Source organism: Maylandia zebra, linkage group LG4, assembly GCF_041146795.1.
Source record: "Maylandia zebra isolate NMK-2024a linkage group LG4, Mzebra_GT3a, whole genome shotgun sequence".
In the NCBI taxonomy this organism is placed as follows: Eukaryota; Metazoa; Chordata; class Actinopteri; order Cichliformes; family Cichlidae; genus Maylandia; species Maylandia zebra.
Genome location: NC_135170.1, coordinates 33,381,706 through 33,403,310, shown reverse-complemented (window position 1 = coordinate 33,403,310; position 21,605 = coordinate 33,381,706). Strand labels below are relative to the sequence as shown.

The 21,605-nt window shown below is 40.8% G+C and overlaps 1 protein-coding gene across 2 annotated transcripts; it reads right to left on the bottom strand.

Moving 5' to 3' along the window:
- Positions 1 to 3,543: 3,543 nt before the first annotated feature.
- Positions 3,544 to 20,861, bottom strand: elac2 (elaC ribonuclease Z 2). Of its 2 annotated transcripts, XM_076883440.1 has the most exons (25): positions 20,733 to 20,859; positions 20,335 to 20,546; positions 17,801 to 17,851; positions 17,637 to 17,707; positions 16,352 to 16,416; positions 16,191 to 16,248; positions 16,052 to 16,120; positions 15,849 to 15,953; positions 15,463 to 15,518; positions 15,309 to 15,367; positions 14,976 to 15,048; positions 14,783 to 14,895; positions 13,717 to 13,815; positions 13,498 to 13,636; positions 13,182 to 13,267; positions 12,745 to 12,866; positions 11,460 to 11,556; positions 9,687 to 9,825; positions 9,575 to 9,613; positions 9,230 to 9,339; positions 7,385 to 7,484; positions 7,168 to 7,288; positions 6,619 to 6,697; positions 6,138 to 6,282; positions 3,544 to 3,981 (listed from the first exon to the last, which is right to left on the bottom strand). In XM_076883440.1, the coding sequence occupies exons 2-25, from the start codon at positions 20,532 to 20,534 to the stop codon at positions 3,739 to 3,741; spliced, it is 2,439 nt and encodes an 812-aa protein (XP_076739555.1). In that variant the 5' UTR covers positions 20,535 to 20,546; positions 20,733 to 20,859; the 3' UTR covers positions 3,544 to 3,738. The 2 variants fall into 2 exon arrangements, with proteins under 2 accessions (XP_076739555.1, XP_004556432.2); XM_004556375.6 differs by having other exon boundaries at positions 20,335 to 20,861.
- Between the last annotated feature and the right edge of the window lie 744 nt (positions 20,862 to 21,605).

Sequence of the window (21,605 nt, the reverse complement as noted above, 5' to 3'; positions counted from 1 at the left end):
AACATTTGCTAGCTACTAGCTGTGTAGTAGCAAAACTTGAGAAAGTGTAACACAAACCAGATTCGGGGATTTTTCACCTTCAAAGTATAAGCTGTGCTTCAAACAGTCTCCATTTTGGTTTGTGTCACAAGTCAGCGTGTTCAATGTAAACCACAGTCAACCGGGCAATCTGTTAGCAATCTGTTAGCAATGGTAAATGGTAAATGGCCTGCATTTGTATAGCGCTTTTCTAGTCCCTAAGGACCCCAAAGCGCTTCACACTACATTCAGTCATCCACCCATTCACACACACATTCACACACTGGCGATGGCAAGCTACATTGTAGCCACAGCTGCCCTGGGGCGCACTGACAGAGGCGAGGCTGCCGGACACTGGCGCCACCGGGCCCTCTGAATCTCTCTCAATCTGTTAGCAATGTTAGCAACAGCTAGGAACTTTTTTCTCCTCACCAACTGACAATGAAATACATGTTTTTCCCTAGCAACTAGTTGTTGCCACGGGTAACTGGCTGGTCTTTAGGTCTTATTCACTTAACCCTACGTTTTGACGATGATTGTCACACATCCAAAATGGCAGAAACATCATGTTATTATTGTGATTATTAAAACACCAATACTACATATTAATGCTAAGTAGTACACAAGTAAAGTGCTAGAATTTCATTTACACATTTGTTGGATAGTCTGTTGGTCCAGTTAACTGCACAGGATGACCTGCATTTAAAATGCACAACAGCTAAAACACAGCACAGTGCTCTAGTTTAGTTACTCCAATTAGTGGAGGTGAGGTCTAGCAGACCGGCACCCACCTGTCACTCATTGTGGCTAATCACACATAACTTTAAGCCTTATTGCAATTTAAAAAGTTTATCTATTTTTCTTTTAAATGCATAACTCAGAAAAATCGGATATTGACATGCTTCCCTCTAATGCTATATTCAGACAGATGATTCAGACAAATGTTTAAAATGATTCATTCATTCAAGAGAACATGAAAAAATAAGAACTTCCAGGTTAAACTTCAGGGCTTCCGTTTAAAAGTTGCTGAAACTGTATGAAAAAGAACTGTCCAAAGTCTCGATACATGTGAGACTCTGAATGAGCTTCCTGTGGAGGATCGTTGTCCAAAGGGGTGCCTAATGAGCCAGAGATGCACATCCTCACAATCTGTGAGTCTTGGTCTCACATGGTCACCATTGTGGGAGAAACTTTGATGCCAGCAGGCTTCATTAGTAACCCACAAAGATTCCTTGATGATCTGGGTCTTTATTTTTGGCAATAGTGAAGCTAGTCCTAAAATCTAGGGGAAGGTGGTGAGGTTTGTAAAAACAAGCCTAATGATCAGAGAAGTTTGAAACAAATCTGATGTTAAGAAACTGAAAGAAAAATGTCATTTACTTTCTATCTTGTGCTGATTTCTACTATTAGTCCAATATATTTGGCAAACAAATATTGTACTTTTTAGTTTTTTGTTTTTAATTTTGCATATCCTAAAACAAATACTTTCAAGAAGAAAAGCTTGCAATTCAGGGCAAACAGTGAAAGCCCTGGTTGTCTAGTGAAGACTAAAAATAAATATCAATCAAAATCAAAGTGAAAGCAATCAGTATTCTTCCCTGCGAGCTTCTGTCATTGCCTGCTTGCATCCATTCTTTAATTTACTGCAGTTTAAAAAAAATACAAATAATTGGGAAAGAAAAAGGAATGAATGAATACCACTGCAGTCACTCACACAGGGTAAAAAGAGAGCTGGCGAAATCTCGAGTAAATCCATTTGAATCATGTCTTCAATATTCATTTGTGGTGGTCCACTGCTGTTCAAGTGATGATTAGGTCCATCAATCCACCATTTTGACTCTGCAATGCTTATGTCAAAACCCAATTATGCCCCCTTTCTGCTTATCACGCGTGCCTCCTATGATAGAAGCGGCCTCAGTGGTGGCAAAGGCCTCTAAATGGACTCGGAAGGCTCAGGAGCAATGCATCTTCATCTCACTGCTTCACACTCCAGAAAATAGGCTAATCGCAGACCCACCGCTCAAGTCACTAATCTCCGAAAACTCACAATTACTTCATGGTTCTGGCAACTGTCTAATGAAAGAGGAGGGGATCCTTTTAGGAAGTTCATCTGTTCTAACTGTTGCCTTGAATTTAGAGCAGAATCACAAGTGATGGAAATGTTGACAATTTTAACCTAGACACAAAGGTAAAACTGTCATACAAGAAAAAGGGTTGCGGGAGAACAAGGCAGTGGTAAATGTCTTCTCGGAGGGCAAGTTCGCTGTAATTGAAAGGTCAGACCTCTGAAACCAAAGTTCATTCATGCCTGCAGACTGTATGCGCCTCGTGTCATACGTCAAATCAAAAGGCAACTTTTAAAAAAGCCAAACTACAGTTTCATAGTGAGCCAGCACCTTTAGTGTAGTTTCTAACAATGCACCCGACCCTTCTGGTGTCTCAGTACTTTTCCTCTGCTGTGAGCAGAGGAGATTCCTGCAGCCGCCCCTCCCTCCAGTGGCAAAAGATAATAGCCCATCTCTTCATGAGGCTTATTACCATGATTTTTCCTTTAGGCCACAGTAACAGGTACCTCGAAGCTCTGATGGCTCACTGAAGCCCCCATGTGGACCTGTGTGGAAATATTCAACATACCCCTCGTAAAGTATCCTGGTATCTTATTAATTTTCAAACATCATCTGACGCTGAAAGAATGGATTTCTTTGTTAAAGCCTTTCTAATCATTTCTATTTATTTCTATTACATTGTACTGTTCATTGATCCCCAGCTTCTCCAATCAGCCTTTTGAAGTGTTCTTGGGCAAGACACCGAACATCTGCACCTTTTGGCATTTCAGTGTGTGATAAATGACTTCAACAGGAGTAAAAGTGCAGTATGACTGTGGCTTGTTCATAAATCAAATTATTCAGTAAAAGACCAGAAAAAATAAGCTGCTGCAAGATGTGAAAACATTAGAAAAATGAACTTCTTCTGGTGAATTCCTTAAAGCCACAGATCACATAAAGGATGGAAACTGCTACAGTGACAACGTCCACTGTATTTTGGAGGGTTAGCATAGTTACTTTGACCATATGCTACCATAAGTAGCACAGCACATCAGATGTGATCCAGAGACACTGATAAGCTCCAGGTGCCCACGTCAGCACACCTGTTTATCAACATGGCCACACCCCTCCCTACAGAATCCAGCTGGATGAGTTGTTATGAAGGGGAAACGCTCCACAGAGACTCAGAATGTAAATGCAATATTAAACATGGGCATCCACGGGGATTGACTCTGTTTTGGTATCAGCTTCCATTTTGACATTAAAGTAACTATAATGTATGCAAATTACACTTTAGCTTCATTTTTCAGCTCTGGATGTTGCCACAAATTAGCTTCAGCTGAACAGACTATAGAGATTTGTTGCTATTTTTATGCGAATGTAACTAAATTTAAACTAGTTTTATTCTAAAAGTTTAGAAAGTCTGGATTTAGACGTCAAGTGAAATGGCACCCAGCAGGAAACAGATTACAAATCACTGTTGAAGGACACATGGCGAGCTTTGCTTTATTCCGTTTAACACAGATCTGCACAGTTAATGCAACAAGCGCATTTTCTTTAATCAGACCACACAAGTCAAATAAAAATCTCCAGCTCATTTAAATAAAATAACTCAAGATGGATTCATCTAGTCTTTCTTTTTTTTCAAAACTCATGTTTAAATGGAAGAGAGGAATCAGCTGGTTTTCAGCCTCTTCGTTTCTACGTGTGCTGCCGTTTCCTCCTGGTCTCTTTTAGCACCTCTGCCGACGTCCGGCGCTCCCGTCTTATGCTCGCTGGTCACTTCAGAGCTGCTTCCTCTTGGATATCTCATCTCCCTCCTCTCCCTCCTCTCCTCCATCTCGCCGAGCTCCTCGGCAAACAGGGTTTTCAGTGCAGGAATGAGTTTGGGGATGATTTTGGAGTCATCAAAACGAATCTGTGAGTAGATGAAATAAAGGAAATTGCCACAATATTTAAATGAAAGCATTCAGAACTATTCCATTTAGACTTTTTTTTTTTTTACCATTTAGCTCTTTTTATCCTTATTTATACTCTTTACAGTAAATGTTTTATATACAGTTTATTTCCTTGTTATTCTTGTATAAATGTTTGTTGTTGGTAGTTTATGTTACAAAAAATGGAAAATCTTGTCTTGGAAGTTGCAGCAATCACCATCCAACTACTAGCATTTCTGCTAACATTTAGATTAAGAAACAGCTGAAAAACCGTTTCTAAATGTGCCTTTAACTGGAGATATTTCATCAAACTTAAATACTAATTTGTCATTTCTCGTGCTTTGGTTTAGTCTTACTGGTAATGTATGCTGTCTTACAATCACTAATGAGCAAGGCTGAGGAGCCAGAAGTTTATCATGTCAGTCATACATAGGGAGAAAGTACTCAGCCTCCACTAAGGTCCAGGTTTAGTCCCAGCTTCCTGTTTTTACATACATGTTTTGTTAATACTGTGCTCCCTCGTTAATTGCGGGAGTTATGTTCTAAAAATAACCCGCAAAGTAGTCAGCTTTATTTTTTACAATTATTACAGATGCTTTAAGGCTGTAAAACCTCTCACTACACACTTTTCTCAGACAGGCGTGAACATTTTCACACTCAAAGTTTGTTTTTTTAGGATTTTTTGATCTATAAATAAGCGCCGGTTTTATCATAAAGCCCGCGGCATTTTACACAGATAACCAGAGTCACGTAATCTTTTTGGGCCTTGACTCCTGGGGCTTTGGCTTCGTCCTGAATTATAAAGGTGCGAGAGGGCATTCGTTTCCAAAATAAGCCTGTCTCAGCCATACTGAAAACTTGTTCAGGCTTATATCTCCCTTTCTTGATGATCGCTTTAAATTTGTTGTTCACCTATGCCTCTGCTCTAGAGGTATCCGCAGAGGCGGTGCATGCAGTCAAACACTTCTAAGTCCAAAGCACTTCTGAAATTTGTCAAACCAGCCCTTGCTGGCATTAAAAGCACTCGTCGATGGCCTGGACTCCGCAGCATCCTGCTCCTCGCTGTCAGCTCAAGTTTCATAAAGCTTTTTAGCTTTGATGCGGATGATGTTGGTATCCAGCGTAATGTTCTTTTTTTATGTAAATGTGACAAGCTGAACGCATTCTGTACTGTACAGGAGACATGACATGGAGGAGACTGATTGACATGGTCTACAGCCAATTAGGATGCAGAACACAATGCGCTGTTAAAAAAGAAAAAAGAAAAACAAAAGCATGCAAAATTGTGCACAAAAAAAATCTGCAAAACTGGAAGCCCGCGAAAGGTGAACCGCGTTATAGTGAGGGACCACCGTACTGAATAAAGAGATTAACCCTGTCCGGACACAATGTTGTTCTTTAATTTTCTTATTTAGACGGACGGGAAAAAAATCAGATGAAGCAAAATGTAAAAAACAAGATGTTGATACTTTTGAAAGTATCTAAAGATATTAAAGTTACATATTAAAGTCACCATGAACTTTAAAGTGGAGTTGAAGGAGATGCCAAGCAGATGATATAGTAGTTAGAGTAGGTAAAGTTAATTAGCAAAGAAAATCAGTCCATGACTGCCGATCTCTGCCAAGCAAACATGAAGGCAGGGCTCATCATAGAGGAAAGCCAAGGAACTAAGCTTCACTGAAATGTAGAGATGTCCTTAAAACCTTAAAAAAATGTTATTTCTAAAAGTATTAATATACTATTGTTTGAAGTTCTTGCTCTTGTTGTATATAAATGTGCAAAACCTTCTCTAGGAACGCATAAATGGACCCTGCTGCTGAAGCTGTGGATGAATTGGAGAAAAGTTCATTTCTGAAAGCAGAGCCGAGAAATTTCAACTGAAGCTCGGCTGAAATGAAACGAGTCGAACTTTCCAAGTTTAACTCCATGGGGACCCCTGTCTGCAACACTATAGCATTAAAACTTTCAGGATTGCGTGATCATTAAGAGAGCCTCCATCTGCACACGTCTGTGGACCATGTTTCACGCAGTGTCCCCGTGATGCCTTCAAGTGCAACAGGATATCTGGAAACCAGCTGTCAAATCCAGTGAGACATTATTTGTCAAAGAAATCAGACACAGCTGCACTGAGACTTACTCTCATGTGGTCGAAGGATATTCCCACCCTGTCGTTGAAGTCTTCGCTGAAGAGAGGGATCTTAGCGTAGCGCTGGCTGAAGTGGTTGAGCATGATGAAGTCGGCGTTCATCTTCATGCCGATACCGATGGCCTGGGAGGTTGTACTGTGAGAAAAGATCAGTCATAAAGTCACAGATTTACGTCGCTCTTCGATGGGAACGTTGTTTTCTAAAGACATAAAAACGCGCTTTTGTGAAGACAGACGCTCACAGTGGCGCCGTAAAAAAGGAACAAAAATCAATATCAATATGTGCGGAGAATGAAGAGATTTAACAATGCACTCAGAACATAACGGCTGCCTCAATCAGCAAGTGAAGAGAGCTCTTTGCTAGCTGACACGGAGCTCCACCTGCTTGTTTTTCCTCCTCCAACATTTCCTTCATTTCCTTCATTAAATCACCTTAAAGTACCTGCAGAGCCACACAGTTTGTTTCACTCACCTATGCCTTTTCTCTACAGCTTCCTCCTCTAGCTCATCCTCCAGCGTGGCCTCGTGGATTAGTAAGGTCGCATTTTTTCCTGGGTTAAAAAAAAAGAAAGAATGAGATTGAGAAGCCCAAATCAGAGGGAAGCACTTAGAGCTTCTTCCCGTCCCACAGGAAATCAATCAGGTGGTCAGTGTGATCAAGAATCCGCATGCCCTGTTTGTCCGGTGAGCTGAGCCATCTATAATGAACAGACTTGGGAAACACTGGCTGTCTCTGGGAGGCTTTGCTTGGACAGAATCCAGTCAAGCAATTTAAGAAGAGTCAATGAAGAGGGATCCCAGAGGAACCATTAGAAGAGGCTGCCAGCTACAAGAGTGATTGAGAGCATTAAGAAATATCGGATAAATTATTCAAAACAACCCGTGTAGTCGAGCTAGAGTCAAGATGACCTTATATGAATCACTGTAATATCGAAAGCGGACGCTCAATTTGCTATTATGTGCTTCTGCCTAGATACACTTGGGTGACGTATGGACTTTAATCAGTCTGAGTAGGACTAACCGATGTGTACGAATGCGTCGCAGGGCATGGTGTCTCCAGAAAAGGCCAGCTTCCAGCCTGCCTGGTGAGTGAAGCTGCAGGCAAAGGCATTCTTGCAGTGACGCACTAAACATGTGTGGAACTGTGAGACACACAGGAATAAAACGATGAGTCACTTTAAAAAGGCTTCAATAAATAAAAAAAAAAAAAAACACGTGACGTTCAAACGGCTGCTGACCCGCTGCAGGTTGTTCTTCTTCAGCATCGCTTGGATGAATGACTTCGTCCTCTGTTTGGGAACCTCGACGGTGTCACACAGAAATTTATTGGGGATGAGGCTGAAAAACAAATCAGACATCCTTCAGAGAAACGACGCACTGAAACTGACCGTTTCACCTTTAAGCACAGACAAGTGCGTGCATGATTAGTGTGAAGGGTGTCTTCACTAAATACAGAAACTGATATCACAAGGACCTGGTGCAGGAAATTAACAGAGAGATGACTTACATTAAGTTAATTCCAGTGGTCTAATGTAACATAAAGCCAAAGTGCAGTTCCTGTTTTGGCCACTTGAGACTGCCTCCAAAAGCAAGTCAATCCCCATAGACTCCCATGTTAAAGGCCAACATTTAGTTGGTCATGTTTGCAGTCTGCAAATGTGTTTTTGCTTCTATGGACGAGTTTCTCCCTTCATAGCAAATCTACAAGAATTCATTTGTATTCCTGAGCCAACTGATCGGTCCCAACACAGGCAGCTCTACGCCTCTCCGACATGTTTTTAACTGTTGGTGCCTTTAGGAATTATATGATTAATATTATGACTTGCTACTTGGTTCAGACAAAAAACAACAAACAAACAAACAAAAAAACAAAACAGGCTTGTAGGTTTTTCTGAAGTCTGATCTAACTGCCAAGGATCTCTTACCCAAATATGTAAATAACTACACGATGACAGCCAAAACACAGCTGATGATGATTCGAAACCAGTGAGCACAGTGTCTATGCTCATCTGTTATCCTGTTCATGGTTTCAGTCAATGCAACTTAAAGGCTGAAAGACCTCCTGCTGCTATAGTTCTAGTAATTTAGTTTACTGAGTTACTCCATAAGCATTTCTCAAAACTCGTATTTTCTATGTCATATATTTCTATAAAGTAAAAAAACAACAACATACTTGTAAATTTAACTGTACAAGTGGATTCTTCAATTACAGACCTGCCCCTTTTTCGATTTTTAAACTCAAATAAAACAGAAATTCTCATCACTGGTTCAGGGAAGCTCCAGGTATTCAGTCTTCCCTAAGCCCTTTATCCATTCATGACATCACCTGTTAGAACCGTTAGTTTAGTCTGACCTTTGAGAAACATTTAAAGAAGGTCAGACAGTCCTTTGTTCTTTATTCTGTGTTTCTTATAATACTGGTTTTGATATGTGCAGCACAAATAAACATCATTATTATTATTAATGATATGTTGTTAAGTATTTAATAGTAGTCTATGACAGTGTTTCCCAACCACTGTGCCACGGCACATAGGTGTGTCGTGGAAGATTATCTGGTTCCACCTGGTTAGTACTCTAAACGACCAGCCTGAGTAACAGGCAGAGCAGTTACATTCTCTTCCACTAGAGGGCAGTACAACTACCTGCTCTAATTAAATGGGTTGCCAAGTGCCAGTAAAACAGAAGAAAACGAAGAAGAAATGACATAATAGTCAAGCTGCGAGTTAGATAACGCAGCGCGTAACAGCAATAGATACATATTTGAAAATAAAAGTATCCAGTCTGACCTGGTCCTGGAGAAAACTGACCCAGATGAAGGCCCTAGCATGATTAGTGGTCAAAAATACACCAAACAGACTTCTTTCTTTGCCCAGTACACACAAATAATGTAGTGCAAGTGGTATAATATACATAAATGCAATTGTGCTTTGGTTTTACTATTAATTTCACATTATTATAAATGCAAAGACACAATGAAACTGTTCAGTAACAGCAAAAACAGTTCAGCTTAACTAATCCAGTACTCATGGAGCATGGAGGTGGAGTGTGTCCTAATGAGTTAAGATGTTTTTGTGTCCACATACTTGATGTGACTGAGAATCTCCTCGCAGTAGTCGTGGTACTGGTTGAGCCAGGTCATGATCTGAACCGGAGCAACCAGGAAAATCGGGCTAAATGGCTTTCCCAAAGTTGCCTGGAGGTATAGATGTGACACAAACCCCTGAATGTCATTATTTGGGATCCTTACACAAAACAAGGAGGTAGTATAAATGGTAAACGGCCTGTATTATCTTTACACATCCAGTCATCCATCCATTCACACACACATTCACACAGTATATATCAGAGGTTTCTATTTTTAACCAACCTTTCATGTCTTGAGTTTTCACTTCAATCCAGAAAAAAGAAACAGTATTTCAAATACTCACCAGTGCCCTTTCTCTCTGGTACAGCAGCTTCACCAGCCCCTGAAACAACGAGAGTAAGTCGAGCAGTCTAACTTTGTTTTTACAAGTTAAAACCTGATGCACGGCTGCTTACTGTGTGATGGTCAGCATGCAAGTGTGAGATGAAGACCGTGGCGATCTTGGACAAAGCGTCATCGACGTCGTCCCCGTAGTGTCTGCAGAGCTGACCAAAGGTTCCCTCTCCACAGTCCAGCAGCAAAGACTGACTCGGGCTTCATGCGAGTACAAACAAACAAACATGTGAAACACGCCCAGACAAACACTAAACTGCAAACAGTGGGTGAGTACAGCTTTCTCAGTACACACGCATCATTATTCATTACAGGACGCCTTTGTAGGTTTTACAAATTTACACTAAGAAATCATTTTAATCAGTTTTTAAGCCTCTTAAAATTGACTAGAGACAGTGAAGCACTGTTTAAACACTACTGAGGATACATGGGGAATACATCAGGTGTATACAACGATGAAAACACCTGCCAGGATGCAGCAGCAGATTCCTGCAGCTGAATGAGATACTGTCTAAAACTGATTTTTTAAAAATGGAACATTTGAACCTAATTTACATCACAGATGAGACTTTGTTATTCTTATTTGGACCAAACACAGTGGTAACTCAGTGCACTGAAAAATGATGCAATAACAACATGGCTTAAAGATTTAGGTTTTAAATATATTTAATTTAGGCCATTATTCAGGTCTATTCCCTTCATGACCACCAGGGGAAGTAAATAACATTGATTATCTGGCAACTTTCAGGAGAGGGATGTTCTTTACGGTGGTGTGCTGGAAGAAGAAGATACATATGGAGAAAAGCCACTTTGTAAGCTGTTTTAGAGCATCTTGTAGTTTATGTGCTAATCCTTTCATGTTCTCCGTCACCTCCACCTTTCCACCCACTCAAAAATCGCTTAATTCCCACTTTGGACATCAAACATCTTTGATCTCTGTGGGAATACCTCCCACCTCTCTGTGTTTAAATACCACCACACATACTGTAAGATGCAATGACCTTTCCTAAGCTAAACACAAAAGAATAATAAAATACTGAGAGATCATCTGAAGTCAGATGTAATGTCTTGAGTTTGGATGGTGGAGGAGGATGCACAGATGGCTGTCTATGAATCTAAATGTCAGAATAGCAGTGAGCTTTAATGAAAGGATCAGAGTGATGACTACAGAATGACTTTGACAGGGTGGGAAAAGTGGAATTGATTAAAAAAAGAAGACCAGAAGTCACCCAAACTCCCCAGGAAAGCAGTGAGACGTGAGAACAAAGAACTGAGGCAACAGCTTCAATTTAAAATTCAGCCCTTTTGTTATCTACGGCAGCATACTATTGCCAATATGAAACAAAAAGAAACTTGTGCAATATCTAGTCTAGGTTTAGGTCATATACTGCATTAGGCGCTTGGAGACACAGTGAATAATATCCTCTGTACTGCAGATAAAAGCTTCAGTCTGTGGAAACAATGAGACGCTCTCAGACGGCCGGGCTGTTCGTTGACAACAGATATTTGATTGTACAAGTCAGACTCACTTTTCACTGAGAGCCAAAAGTTTTAAATGTGTTTGAGTCATTTTAGCAGTTCCTCTGTAACACTGAGTCAAACATGAACATCAATTAAGGATCTCACAGGATTAAGAGACGATCGAAGCTTCTCTTTGGCTTCCTGTTTTGACCGACCAAAATAAAAGCAACATATGCAATCTCATTAAAATGTTGGTTCTTGATAAAAAGATGATTTTCCTCTTTCTTACGTAATAGTCTTGAAATTCTAAATCAATTTTTATTTCAATGTTGACACCAGCGGTGAGCTACACTGCCTGTCCTGAGAGATGTTACCTGATATTAACTAAAGTGCCGCTGACATTCCTGATCTTCATCGGAAGAGCTGACCCAGTTCCCAAGAAAACCACCTCTGGGTATTTTCCTCCTTGACCTGCAACAAAAACAACACAACCATACATGCACGATGAGTGAGGTCGACAAACAAAAACACATTACTAATGCAACAGAGAAAGAAGCACACCGGGGGAATACTTCAGGATCTAAAAAAGGTGTTGGATGATCAGACGTTGCTTTTAAGTAAATGAGACAGGTATGGCATCAGAAGCTTGCCTATCACTGGCTAATTCAATATTTGGATGACAGGTATCAGTATGCACATATAAATAATACAGATTCTGGTTTATTAAAAGGTAACTTGTGGGGTGCCACAGGGTTCACTTCTTGGACCACTATTGTTTACATTACATAAGTCAATGGAGTGCATTTATCCAAAGCAGTGTTTGGATACTCTGGAAAGTAAACTACTGACTGGTTTGAGTCTAACAAATGATCTCCTCACCTTGGAAAAACTAAATGTATTAAAATCGGAAAACCACTCATTAAATAACCAAAGAAAAAGTTACGTTAAAACTGCCATAATCCTTCAAGCAAAATGTTTTCCAGTTAGTGTTAATAACAAATTAACCTGGAAATTAAATATAAAGTATCAAACAAAAGGTCTAAACTGCAACACTGTTTTAATTTGAAGACTTCTTATGCCAAAAATCACTAAGCATTTTATATTATTGACTTGCTGCTCCACGTATGACTGTATAGAGCTGTGAGGAAACACAAACCAAACATCAACTCGATCTTTTACTCCCAAAACATAAAACTAAATATGAGTGATAACAAAGAAAACCTACTGAGAGTCAACAAATCCATAATTTATTGGATTAAACTCACTGAAATCCAAACACAATATTTATGAGCTGTTTAAAATGAGGAATAATAAAAACAAATTTAATTAAAACTTGTTTTTAAATTACAGCATAGAAATAACATGATTACTCAGGATTGTGCTAAATGTATAGTGTGATGATGGTCTCGACACAGTTCATCCATATCCATCTTTTATTTAAATCAGAAGCTAAAATTGCAGTCGATTTAATTTTCCTTACATTCTGACTGCTGTATTACATAAGCTGTAGCTTCAAGCTACACTCTTTCAGTTGTTCATATAATTTCTTGTGATATTAATGAACTTAATACAGATAAAGACAAAAATAGGGCACTGTAGATAGACCATGCTTGAGTGAATCCAACACTTTTTGGGCGGGTGCTAGTTTCCATAACTGACCGGAAAGCTCTGCAGAGCCAGCGGAGCAAATCTTCCTGCATTTGTCCACTTCTGCCAGAAAGTTTGGGACCTCAGAAGCTTCTTTCACAAACTCCTCAGAGTTGCAGGAGGGGATGGCATCTCTAACAAATGAGACAAGAGTGAAAAAGACACACACCACTGCCTGCAAAAACACTGCTGGGGAAAAAGCAGTGGGTTTTTTTTTCCCTCTCCCTACATCTGACCTTGATGCGCCTCTACAGTACTTGACAGAAACAATGTAGGAAAAAATAAAAATAAAACCCTGACACTTGTAAGATGAGGTTAAAAAAAAGACGAGGAGAGAAGAAAGCAGTTGAGAGGGGCTGGTCCAGCGCAGATCGTTTTCTATGACAAGCCGGCGCTCGGAGCTGCAAAGTAACGATGGCTAAATTGGAGGGATTGAAGGACAAACTAACCTTTGCCACTCCATTACAGGTCTGAGCTGGAACTTGAGCAGACACTCCGCTCTGACGTTCGGGACGTGTAAGGCCGCCTGAGGCTCCTACAGGAAACCAAAAAATAAGAGTTTTTTGATGTTTTCTTACATGCAGTTTGGGAGCTGCGCTTCTCACTCTCAGTGTATAAAACAATGTGCTTTTTCAGCACAGTACAAGTCGAGTTTAAATGCATGCAGGGATTAGTCTATTGTAAAAGGTGTAAGGTCAAACTTCCCCGTTTGAAAGGGAACGTTGCAGTGAACACCGAAATGTTTCTTCTGTCCATCAGCCTTGCCTTTGCTTTGTAAGCTTTCAGTTGTGGGAAGATTTCTGGGTGGATCATGTTGAGCTGGGCCTGAATCTTGTGACTTCTGATGTTGTGGATCGTGCACGCGTGTTCATTAAGGATCAGGTGTTCTGTCGTAGATGGAAACCTGCAGAAACAAACCACTGAGTGCTCGGTGGACAAAATGCTGTGGCAAAAAGTTTTCAGACAGAGAGAGAAACTGCAAACCTCTCCATCCACTTCTTGTATTGGTCTGTTTTCAAAACAGACTCTGGAGTCATGTGGACCACCAACGCAGCAGGGTCCTCCGTCCCACCTGTCTGGTATCTGGAGGGGGTGACAACCTCAACTTTAGACACTTCTAGAGAATATTTATAAGAACCACACTTCCTGCCACAGCACAGAAAGAAGCACTGGGTCAAACTTACACACAATAACTGGTTATCGTTGGCAAGTTAAACACCACACAGGCACTAAATGCACAAAGGCTACAGTAGCACCGTTTCATCACGTGTGGCAGTGTTGCTTCGCTAAACTATTTTCATCTAAGTGTGTCATGTGCACATATCAGGTCTTCCAGAGCAAGAAAACTGCAAATTGTGACTCTTTGACTCTACGTAGCCTGATGTGGGGGAATTAGTTTCTACCAGGATACAGTTTCCTTTAATTCAAAAAAAGAAAAGTTTCAAGGTCCTACAAGCTCTCATGTTATCAGGTTTTTTGTAGAACTGAGTTAATCTGAACAGGACACTTTTATGACATCATGATAACTAAGAGGGAAAAAAAAGACATCATATCAAAACTTTATGACCTATTTAAAAGTTTATAACATGAGATAAACGAACAAGACAACGACCTGCAAAACTGAAATCTCAGTTTTATGAGTTTGTACCATAGCTCACACTAATACACTGTGACTCATTAATGCATCTCCTGTCAAGTTAAATCTTTATGATAAATATACATCAGATATATGAACTGAAGGAACTTCTCCAATGCTAATTCTGCTTGGTCTGTATCCAGGAAAACACCATTATGTTGCAAATGAATGAAGATAAATCAGCACATTAATAAATTAATAAAAAAAAATCATAGATCAACTTGTTTTGCACTGGAAAAGACAAATAGTTAAACTATCCACTAGAAAGAAAAACCGCAAACACCTAAATGTTAAAACCCAAAACATTTTTGATCACTTTCATCATTTGTTTTATCTGAGAACAGCATGATTTTATTAAAATAATAATTAAAATAGCGCTGGAAAAACAAATGTGACTGGCAGCTAAACTATTACCTTCCAAGCTGCTGATTGGTGCAAAGAGCTCCAAGAAATTCTTCAGACGGACACTCGACCATAATAAAGACTGGTCCTGGATCAGTAGGAGTGCAGACCTGCTCGGGTCGGATCTGAAAACCAGCAGCGACAGAAATGTGAGCAAGTCCAGCTTAGAGCTGCAGCCTGAACGAAAAGAAAACAGAGTCTTCACCTCTTTTCCTTCATGCACGATACTTTTCCCGTCTTTCAGAGCTGCAATGATGGGACCAATAGCAGCTGTGCCCCTTAAAGGAGGAAAGATCAGGAAACAGTTCAAATCAGACTGAAAATGAAGCAAAACTAAAACTAATATTTTGCTACTGCAAAGCTTTTTATAGACAAGAATTGTTTCATGTAAAGTATAATTTGTGCACACCAGTGTCTGCCAAATCCTCAGCCAACTGAGTACAAAGCTTTTAAACATTAGGAAAACAAAAAGTCCACATTGATAAGACAACTGGACCTCATGTTAACTTGGAAAGAACATAACAGTGATTCCACTTACACGGGCAGCCCGAGCTCTTTGGCTTGAGCAACTAAGAAGTTGCCCTTCTTTGGGTGAAGCTGTAAAAGTGTCAGACAGGTAAAAAGCAAACTGTCAGATACAATAAGCTTCAATTTGCACGTCACAGGATGGACGTATTTTCACAGCGTCCTACCTTGCAGGCAAAGGCAACCACCAGAGAGGAATCTCTCGCTGCTGTTCGCCTTTCACCTAAAATTTGAAGCGATTGTTGCACTCAGTTTGTTCATTTTATTACCAAAGACACGCAGCCACAGTCGGCCTATTACACTTTTATTCACACCTCAGTCCTGACAGAAGACGGCATGAAGCCTAAAGCTTAAGATCCCACATTGTAGCTACGCTTAAAATTATTTCCAAATCTGATGACGCCGATTTATTTTAAATGATTATTAATAATTTTTAAATTTGATTTTGTTTTTGTGCTGGCTTTCTGTTTTATTTGAATGCTACAACCTCAGGTGGTCAAATGAATCTTATCTGTATAATACTGCATGTCTAGTCTAGCCTGCTCTGACTCACCTGGATCGTCTGCACTGCTAACGTCGGCTTTCTGTGGAGTCGCCTGAGTGGGGCTGTTCCTGCCCGACCTGTGGAAGCGATTTCTGTCATTGTCCCTCGACTTTGCTGCAGAGACGACGGCATAAAAAAAAAAGATTAGATGACAAACAAACTCCTTCCTGAGGTTAAGGAATAAAAAAATAATAATCAGGAAACAAACCCACCGAATATCGGCACCTGATAAACCGTCATGGTGTCATCGGAGTACGTCTCCTCAGTGTACGGTCGGACCGCTGGGACGACACAGTGAATATCACACAGACGTAACACAAGAATAATGCATTTGTCTCAAGTTCAACATACACAGCTTGATGTCCTCCAGTGGTCCAGAGAAAGACTTGATGGCATTCAGATAATTCTCCTGTGATTAGAAAAAAAAAAAGGAAGAGAGCAGATGTAAAGTGAATCCTTTCACATTAAAAGCTCCTCAAGGCGTGTTTGCACTGTTTGATCCAGCTTCTCACCAGCTGTGGAGGTCCAGAGAGAACACACTCAGGGACGCCGGTGTCCTTCAAGGTTAATATCATCCCTGCAACGAGACGAGACACAGATGAATATTATTACAGAACAAAGAGATATAAGAATATTTAATATACTGAAATTAACCAAAATCAAATAGCTATTCTGTGTAATGGCTCTACTTATACAGAATATAGACATAAATCATCTAAGGGTGCACGAATATTATTTTCATATAAAACTGAAAATAACAAGTTTAAAAAAATAAAAAATTGACCTGTACATTCAGAAATTATTTCAAATTATGTGCAATTAACAATCAAAGTAAAGCAGGTCACGTTTAAAGGGTCATATTCTGCTCTTTTCTATGTTTTATTCTTGAACTGTGCATATATAATTCCAACCACCGTAATAAATCTCGGCTACAAGAGCTGTAGTTTATTCCAGGTCTTCGTGTGGGAGTCAGTCAATTTTCAAAGCCTTCACTTCTGCAACCAGCGTGGGTTTAAGGCAAATGATTAAGACGCAACCAGTGGAAACAAAAGGAGGTCTCTTCATGTTTAAAGGGATTAAGGGTTCATCTCTTTGTCCAGGTGTCAAAGGGATGAACCTGCTCTGCTGGAGGTTTCTTCCTGTTAAAAGGGAGTTTTTCCTTCCCACTGTCACCAAAGTGCTTGTTCATATGAGGTTGCATGATTGTTGGATTTTTCTCTGCATGTATTATTGCAGGGTCTGCCTTACAATATAAAGTGCCTTGAGGCGAGTATTGTTGTGATTTGGTGCTGTATACATTGAATTGAATCCCACAGTTGCCAAGTACTTGCCCATAAGGGGCCGTGACATTGTTGCAGTTCCTAAAGTTTTCATCTTAAAATATAAAACACCTTGAGACGACTGTTGCTGCATAAATCAAACTGAGCTGCAACAGCACGAAGCACAAAATTCTGCAGGTTGAGGTGAGAGGCAGACCTCCGCCTGGGTTGGATTGTTATTTCAGTGTATTTGGCTCCATCCACAGTTATGAAACTGTCCTCAGCTTCAACTGGCATTTTCATGAATGCATATATTTCACAAAATATGTCACTAATCAAGTTGTGCTTTTAGAACCTCCCTGTTGTAAATAATGCAGAAAGACACAAACTGATGAATACTGGTGATGAAAACATTTTATTTCCATTAATGCTGAATATTACTGTCATGTATGTGACTTCAGCTCTGTAATATATACCTGGTGTTAGTGTGGAGCACCAGTGTGATGACAGGGATTAACATGAACCTGTGTTCACTGACCTGACAAGCCTCCCACGTTCTCCCAGCTCAGTCTGGTCAGGAAGATGTTGTCCAAGCGAGCAGCTTTCAGCCTGCCACAGGAAAACATGACGATCATGTTCATGCTGTTTTTAAACCACCAGACAGACTGAAATCTTAACGCTGCTGTGGCATCACCAGCTTACTTGTGTTCCTGCATGAGCCTCTGCGTTCCTTCACCACAGTTGAACAGGTACCTGCAGCAGAGAGAGGTTTGTTTTGCATAGGTGTATTTCAGAAAGCGTTGGGCGAGCTGCGATCAGAACCTCTGAATTACACCAGGCGATTGGTCTCAGGATTTTAAGGGCAAGAAAGATTATTATCATGATCATTCCTGTTGCTGCATTATGCTCCACAGATTGTGTCAAAGTTCCTATTTTTTGTTTTATGCCAAACTGTCCAAAGCATCTTATTATCATGTTGAGAAGCCTTTTCTTCGCCTACGCCAAGCTGCGTAAAACTAGGTGTGTGTGCTGCTGAGGACCTGAGTAAGTGCAGTCAAAGGTTTAAAGTTAGTTTTTGCTATCAGAGGTTACCATAAAGTAACTACAGCCTGCTCCACATACACTCACACTGGGACACTTACTAATATCAATGCATTTCCAGCTTTGTCAAATCAAAACAGTCCCAAACCGTTACCCTTACCTGCACCTAACTTTAACCCTCAAACAGGTCTTTGAAAGGGAGTGAAAAGTTCTAAAATATCATCACTGAGCCAGATACTGTATGAGAAATTACAGGAGCTGCGTGAGAAACCAGGGATGTCTCATGCTGATTGGCTAAAGACTTGGCTAACCCTCATCAAGGAGGACACTGTGGAGAAACATCTTTCTGCCTCCAGTAATAACCACAACAGACATGTTTAGCCTCAAAACCAGTCAGCAAAATGTGTCCGGAGGTCACCGAACAAAGGGAGCGCCCCACTCCCCCTGCCAAAGGCAGGTTTAATGTTCTATGTTCATCTTTTATCCAGTCTATGAGAAGGTCAGTGATTGACTTTGTGGTTCTAGCGTCTGATCTGAGGCAGTTTTGGACACTTGGATGCTGGATGAGATCTCAAAGAAGTCTGTCAGGCAGACCTGGAAACCCAAATGAGTACTGAGGAGGCACCTGACCACACGGTCTTTTTTAAGGTTATTTAATAGAAAAACAGAATATAGCACTCATAAATCACCAACGGCCAGTTTGCGGCCATCATCAACTACAGGTAGACGACACCTGCCTGCTATGGTGACGCCTCCCCTCCCTCCTGCTCAGAATGACGTGTTGGTGAGGAAATCATCTCGACCTTGGCTAACGTGAGAAAAACCCCTTGCAGAGTTAACCCACGGAAAGCTGCTAGTCCAGATAACATTCCTGGGAGAGTACTCAGAGAATGTGCAGAGCACCGTAGATCTTGCCCTCAACCACCTGGATGATAAAGACACATATGTACAACACCTGATTGGAAAACTGAGCCTACAGGGCCTGAAAACCTCCCTCTGCAAATGGATCCTGGACTTTCTGACGGAGAGACCTCAGACAGTTCGGATCGGTAAAAGCATCTCCAACACCACCGCACTGAGCACTGGAGGGTTGTGCGCTCAGCCCACTACTGTTCATGCTGCTGACTCACGACTGTGCAGCAATGCACAATTCGAACCACATCATCAAGTTTGCAGATGACATGACTGTGGTGGGTCTCATCAGCAAGAACGACAAATCAGCATACAGAGAGGAGGTGCAACAGCTAATGGACTGGTGTAGAGTCAACAGCCTGTCTCTGAACGTGGACAAAACAAAAGAGATGATTGATGACTTCAGGAGAGCACAGAGAGATCACTGTCCACTTAACACTGATGGATCATCTGTGGAGGTCGTCATTGTTGCACTTTTCTATCGCACTATTTTGTGTCTTATCGTTCTGTTCTGTCTGGTGTTGCACTGTTTGTTTGGGGGGGGGGGGGGGGTTGTTGCACACTTGCACTTGTGTGCAAACCCCCCCCCCCCCCGTTGATTGTCTGTTATATGTAGCACCACGGTCTTGGAGGTACGCTGTCTCATTTCACTGTGTACTGTACCACTGCACATGGTTAGAATGACAGTAAAGCCACTTGATAAATATACACTGATTAGTGTGTATTCATGTCTTCCAACAAACTGATGCAATCTCATAAACTTACAATTAATCCATTAAATACAAATGGTCTGTGGGAGCCATGTCTGACCTCACAAATGCACTTCTGAAAGACTGGTCAGAAATTCCTATAAACACTCCCAAACCTGTGGAAAGCCTTCCCAGAAGAATTGAAGCTGCTGCCGCTGCAAATGTTGGGCTGACATTAGCTTAAACCCTAAGGATTAAGAATGGGATGACACTCAAGTTCGTTTAGGTGCGAAGGCGAGTAAAGTTTCAAGTAAAGGATGTCTCATTTTGTTAAACACCTGTCTCGACTCCTCTCCTGAGGAGAACTGAGATATGAGGTGAGGACTCGAGGACCCACAACCTGTGAAATACCAGAAGTGAAAAGTGTAGCTTTCTCTGCATCACTGCAGTAAAGTGGAGCCCAGGATCGCTTTGACCTGCTGTTAATGCCTGCTATTTTTGCAAGTGTGCTTACAGTGGGGTACATTAAAAAGTCAAGTTTTTTCTAACATACAACAGCACAAACAATGTGCTCCAAAGTGCCTTCAGACGTACCTGTTGAACTCGGAGAATACGTAAACTGACGCAGCATTATCTCTGCTTCCAGCTCCGACCACCTGCAGGTACACAGTGGACGGTCCGTGAACGTCTCCTCGCTTGCTGCGGTTCTCTTTGGTTTTCACTCTGCGCAGCGGCTCCTTCTGCTTGGCTTTCTTCGGTAAATTGTTTTTGTTGTTAGTGGTAGTGGTGGCCATGGTCCGAAAAAGCTGAAAAACAGACCGATGGAGAGAAGAATCGCAGCGGACAGGAGCAGGGAGAGTCCTGCCGTTCACAAACAGCGACGTGAAGTGCCAGAGCCTCACATGGAGCCTGTTCATGCTAATCGTCTCCCGCAGTCATTCAAACCACAGCGTACCGATTAATCACATGTAAACGCGCTGAGTTAGTCTTACTTAAACATTACTGTCTTCTTTCTGATCGATTAATTGCCCCACAGACGGTCTCCGCTCATTCCACAAGGGCTACCAAGTTGGTTGACACCGTATATGACACATGTGACAACTTTTTTCCGGCATCTAGTGATGACGTTGTCCGTTCTTTATGCCGATTGGTTTCCGAGATTGTTTGGCAGAGATGTGGACCAATCAGAGCGGGGTTTTCAGAGACAGAGGCGGGAACAGAGCCTCTTCTTGAAGATGTGCTTAACGTAAACAAAGTACTTCAAAATAAAACGCCTAAACGTTAAATTACACGTGGTTAGCTCTTTAAAAACCGAAAATTATATATAAAAAAAAAACAGAATCACTAAATTTAGTGCATGTAAGCAATTTTTAGATTATATTGATTTTAGTTTATTATCAGTGTTATTAATACACAATTATTATTAAACTTTTACATAAAGCTCATGTTACATAATATAAACTACACACAATATGGGTTTCAGGGTTCCTGATACTTTGCTGATATCTGATTATCTGCATGCGACCTGGTTATGTTCCCAAAGTGACCAAGAAAAAAAAAAAAAAATCACTGCAACACTTTCAGCCCTGGAGATCTTGCATCAGTTAATCTACCACTGAAATATGAGCAATCCATACTAGTTCTAAGAACATAATTGTTCTAAACTGGAAAGACAAAAAGTAGTTTCTTGTGACTCTTTGTTCCACCCAGTGCCTGTTACTGTATGTTTCGCCACTACTTTAGGTTTTGCATACATGTCAATAATATTACTACCACCCCATTAAACTCATAAAGTTAAACTACAGTATGAACCAACACAATTACAAGTAAACAGCTAGAAGAAGTAGTTAACAGTATTTGTACAC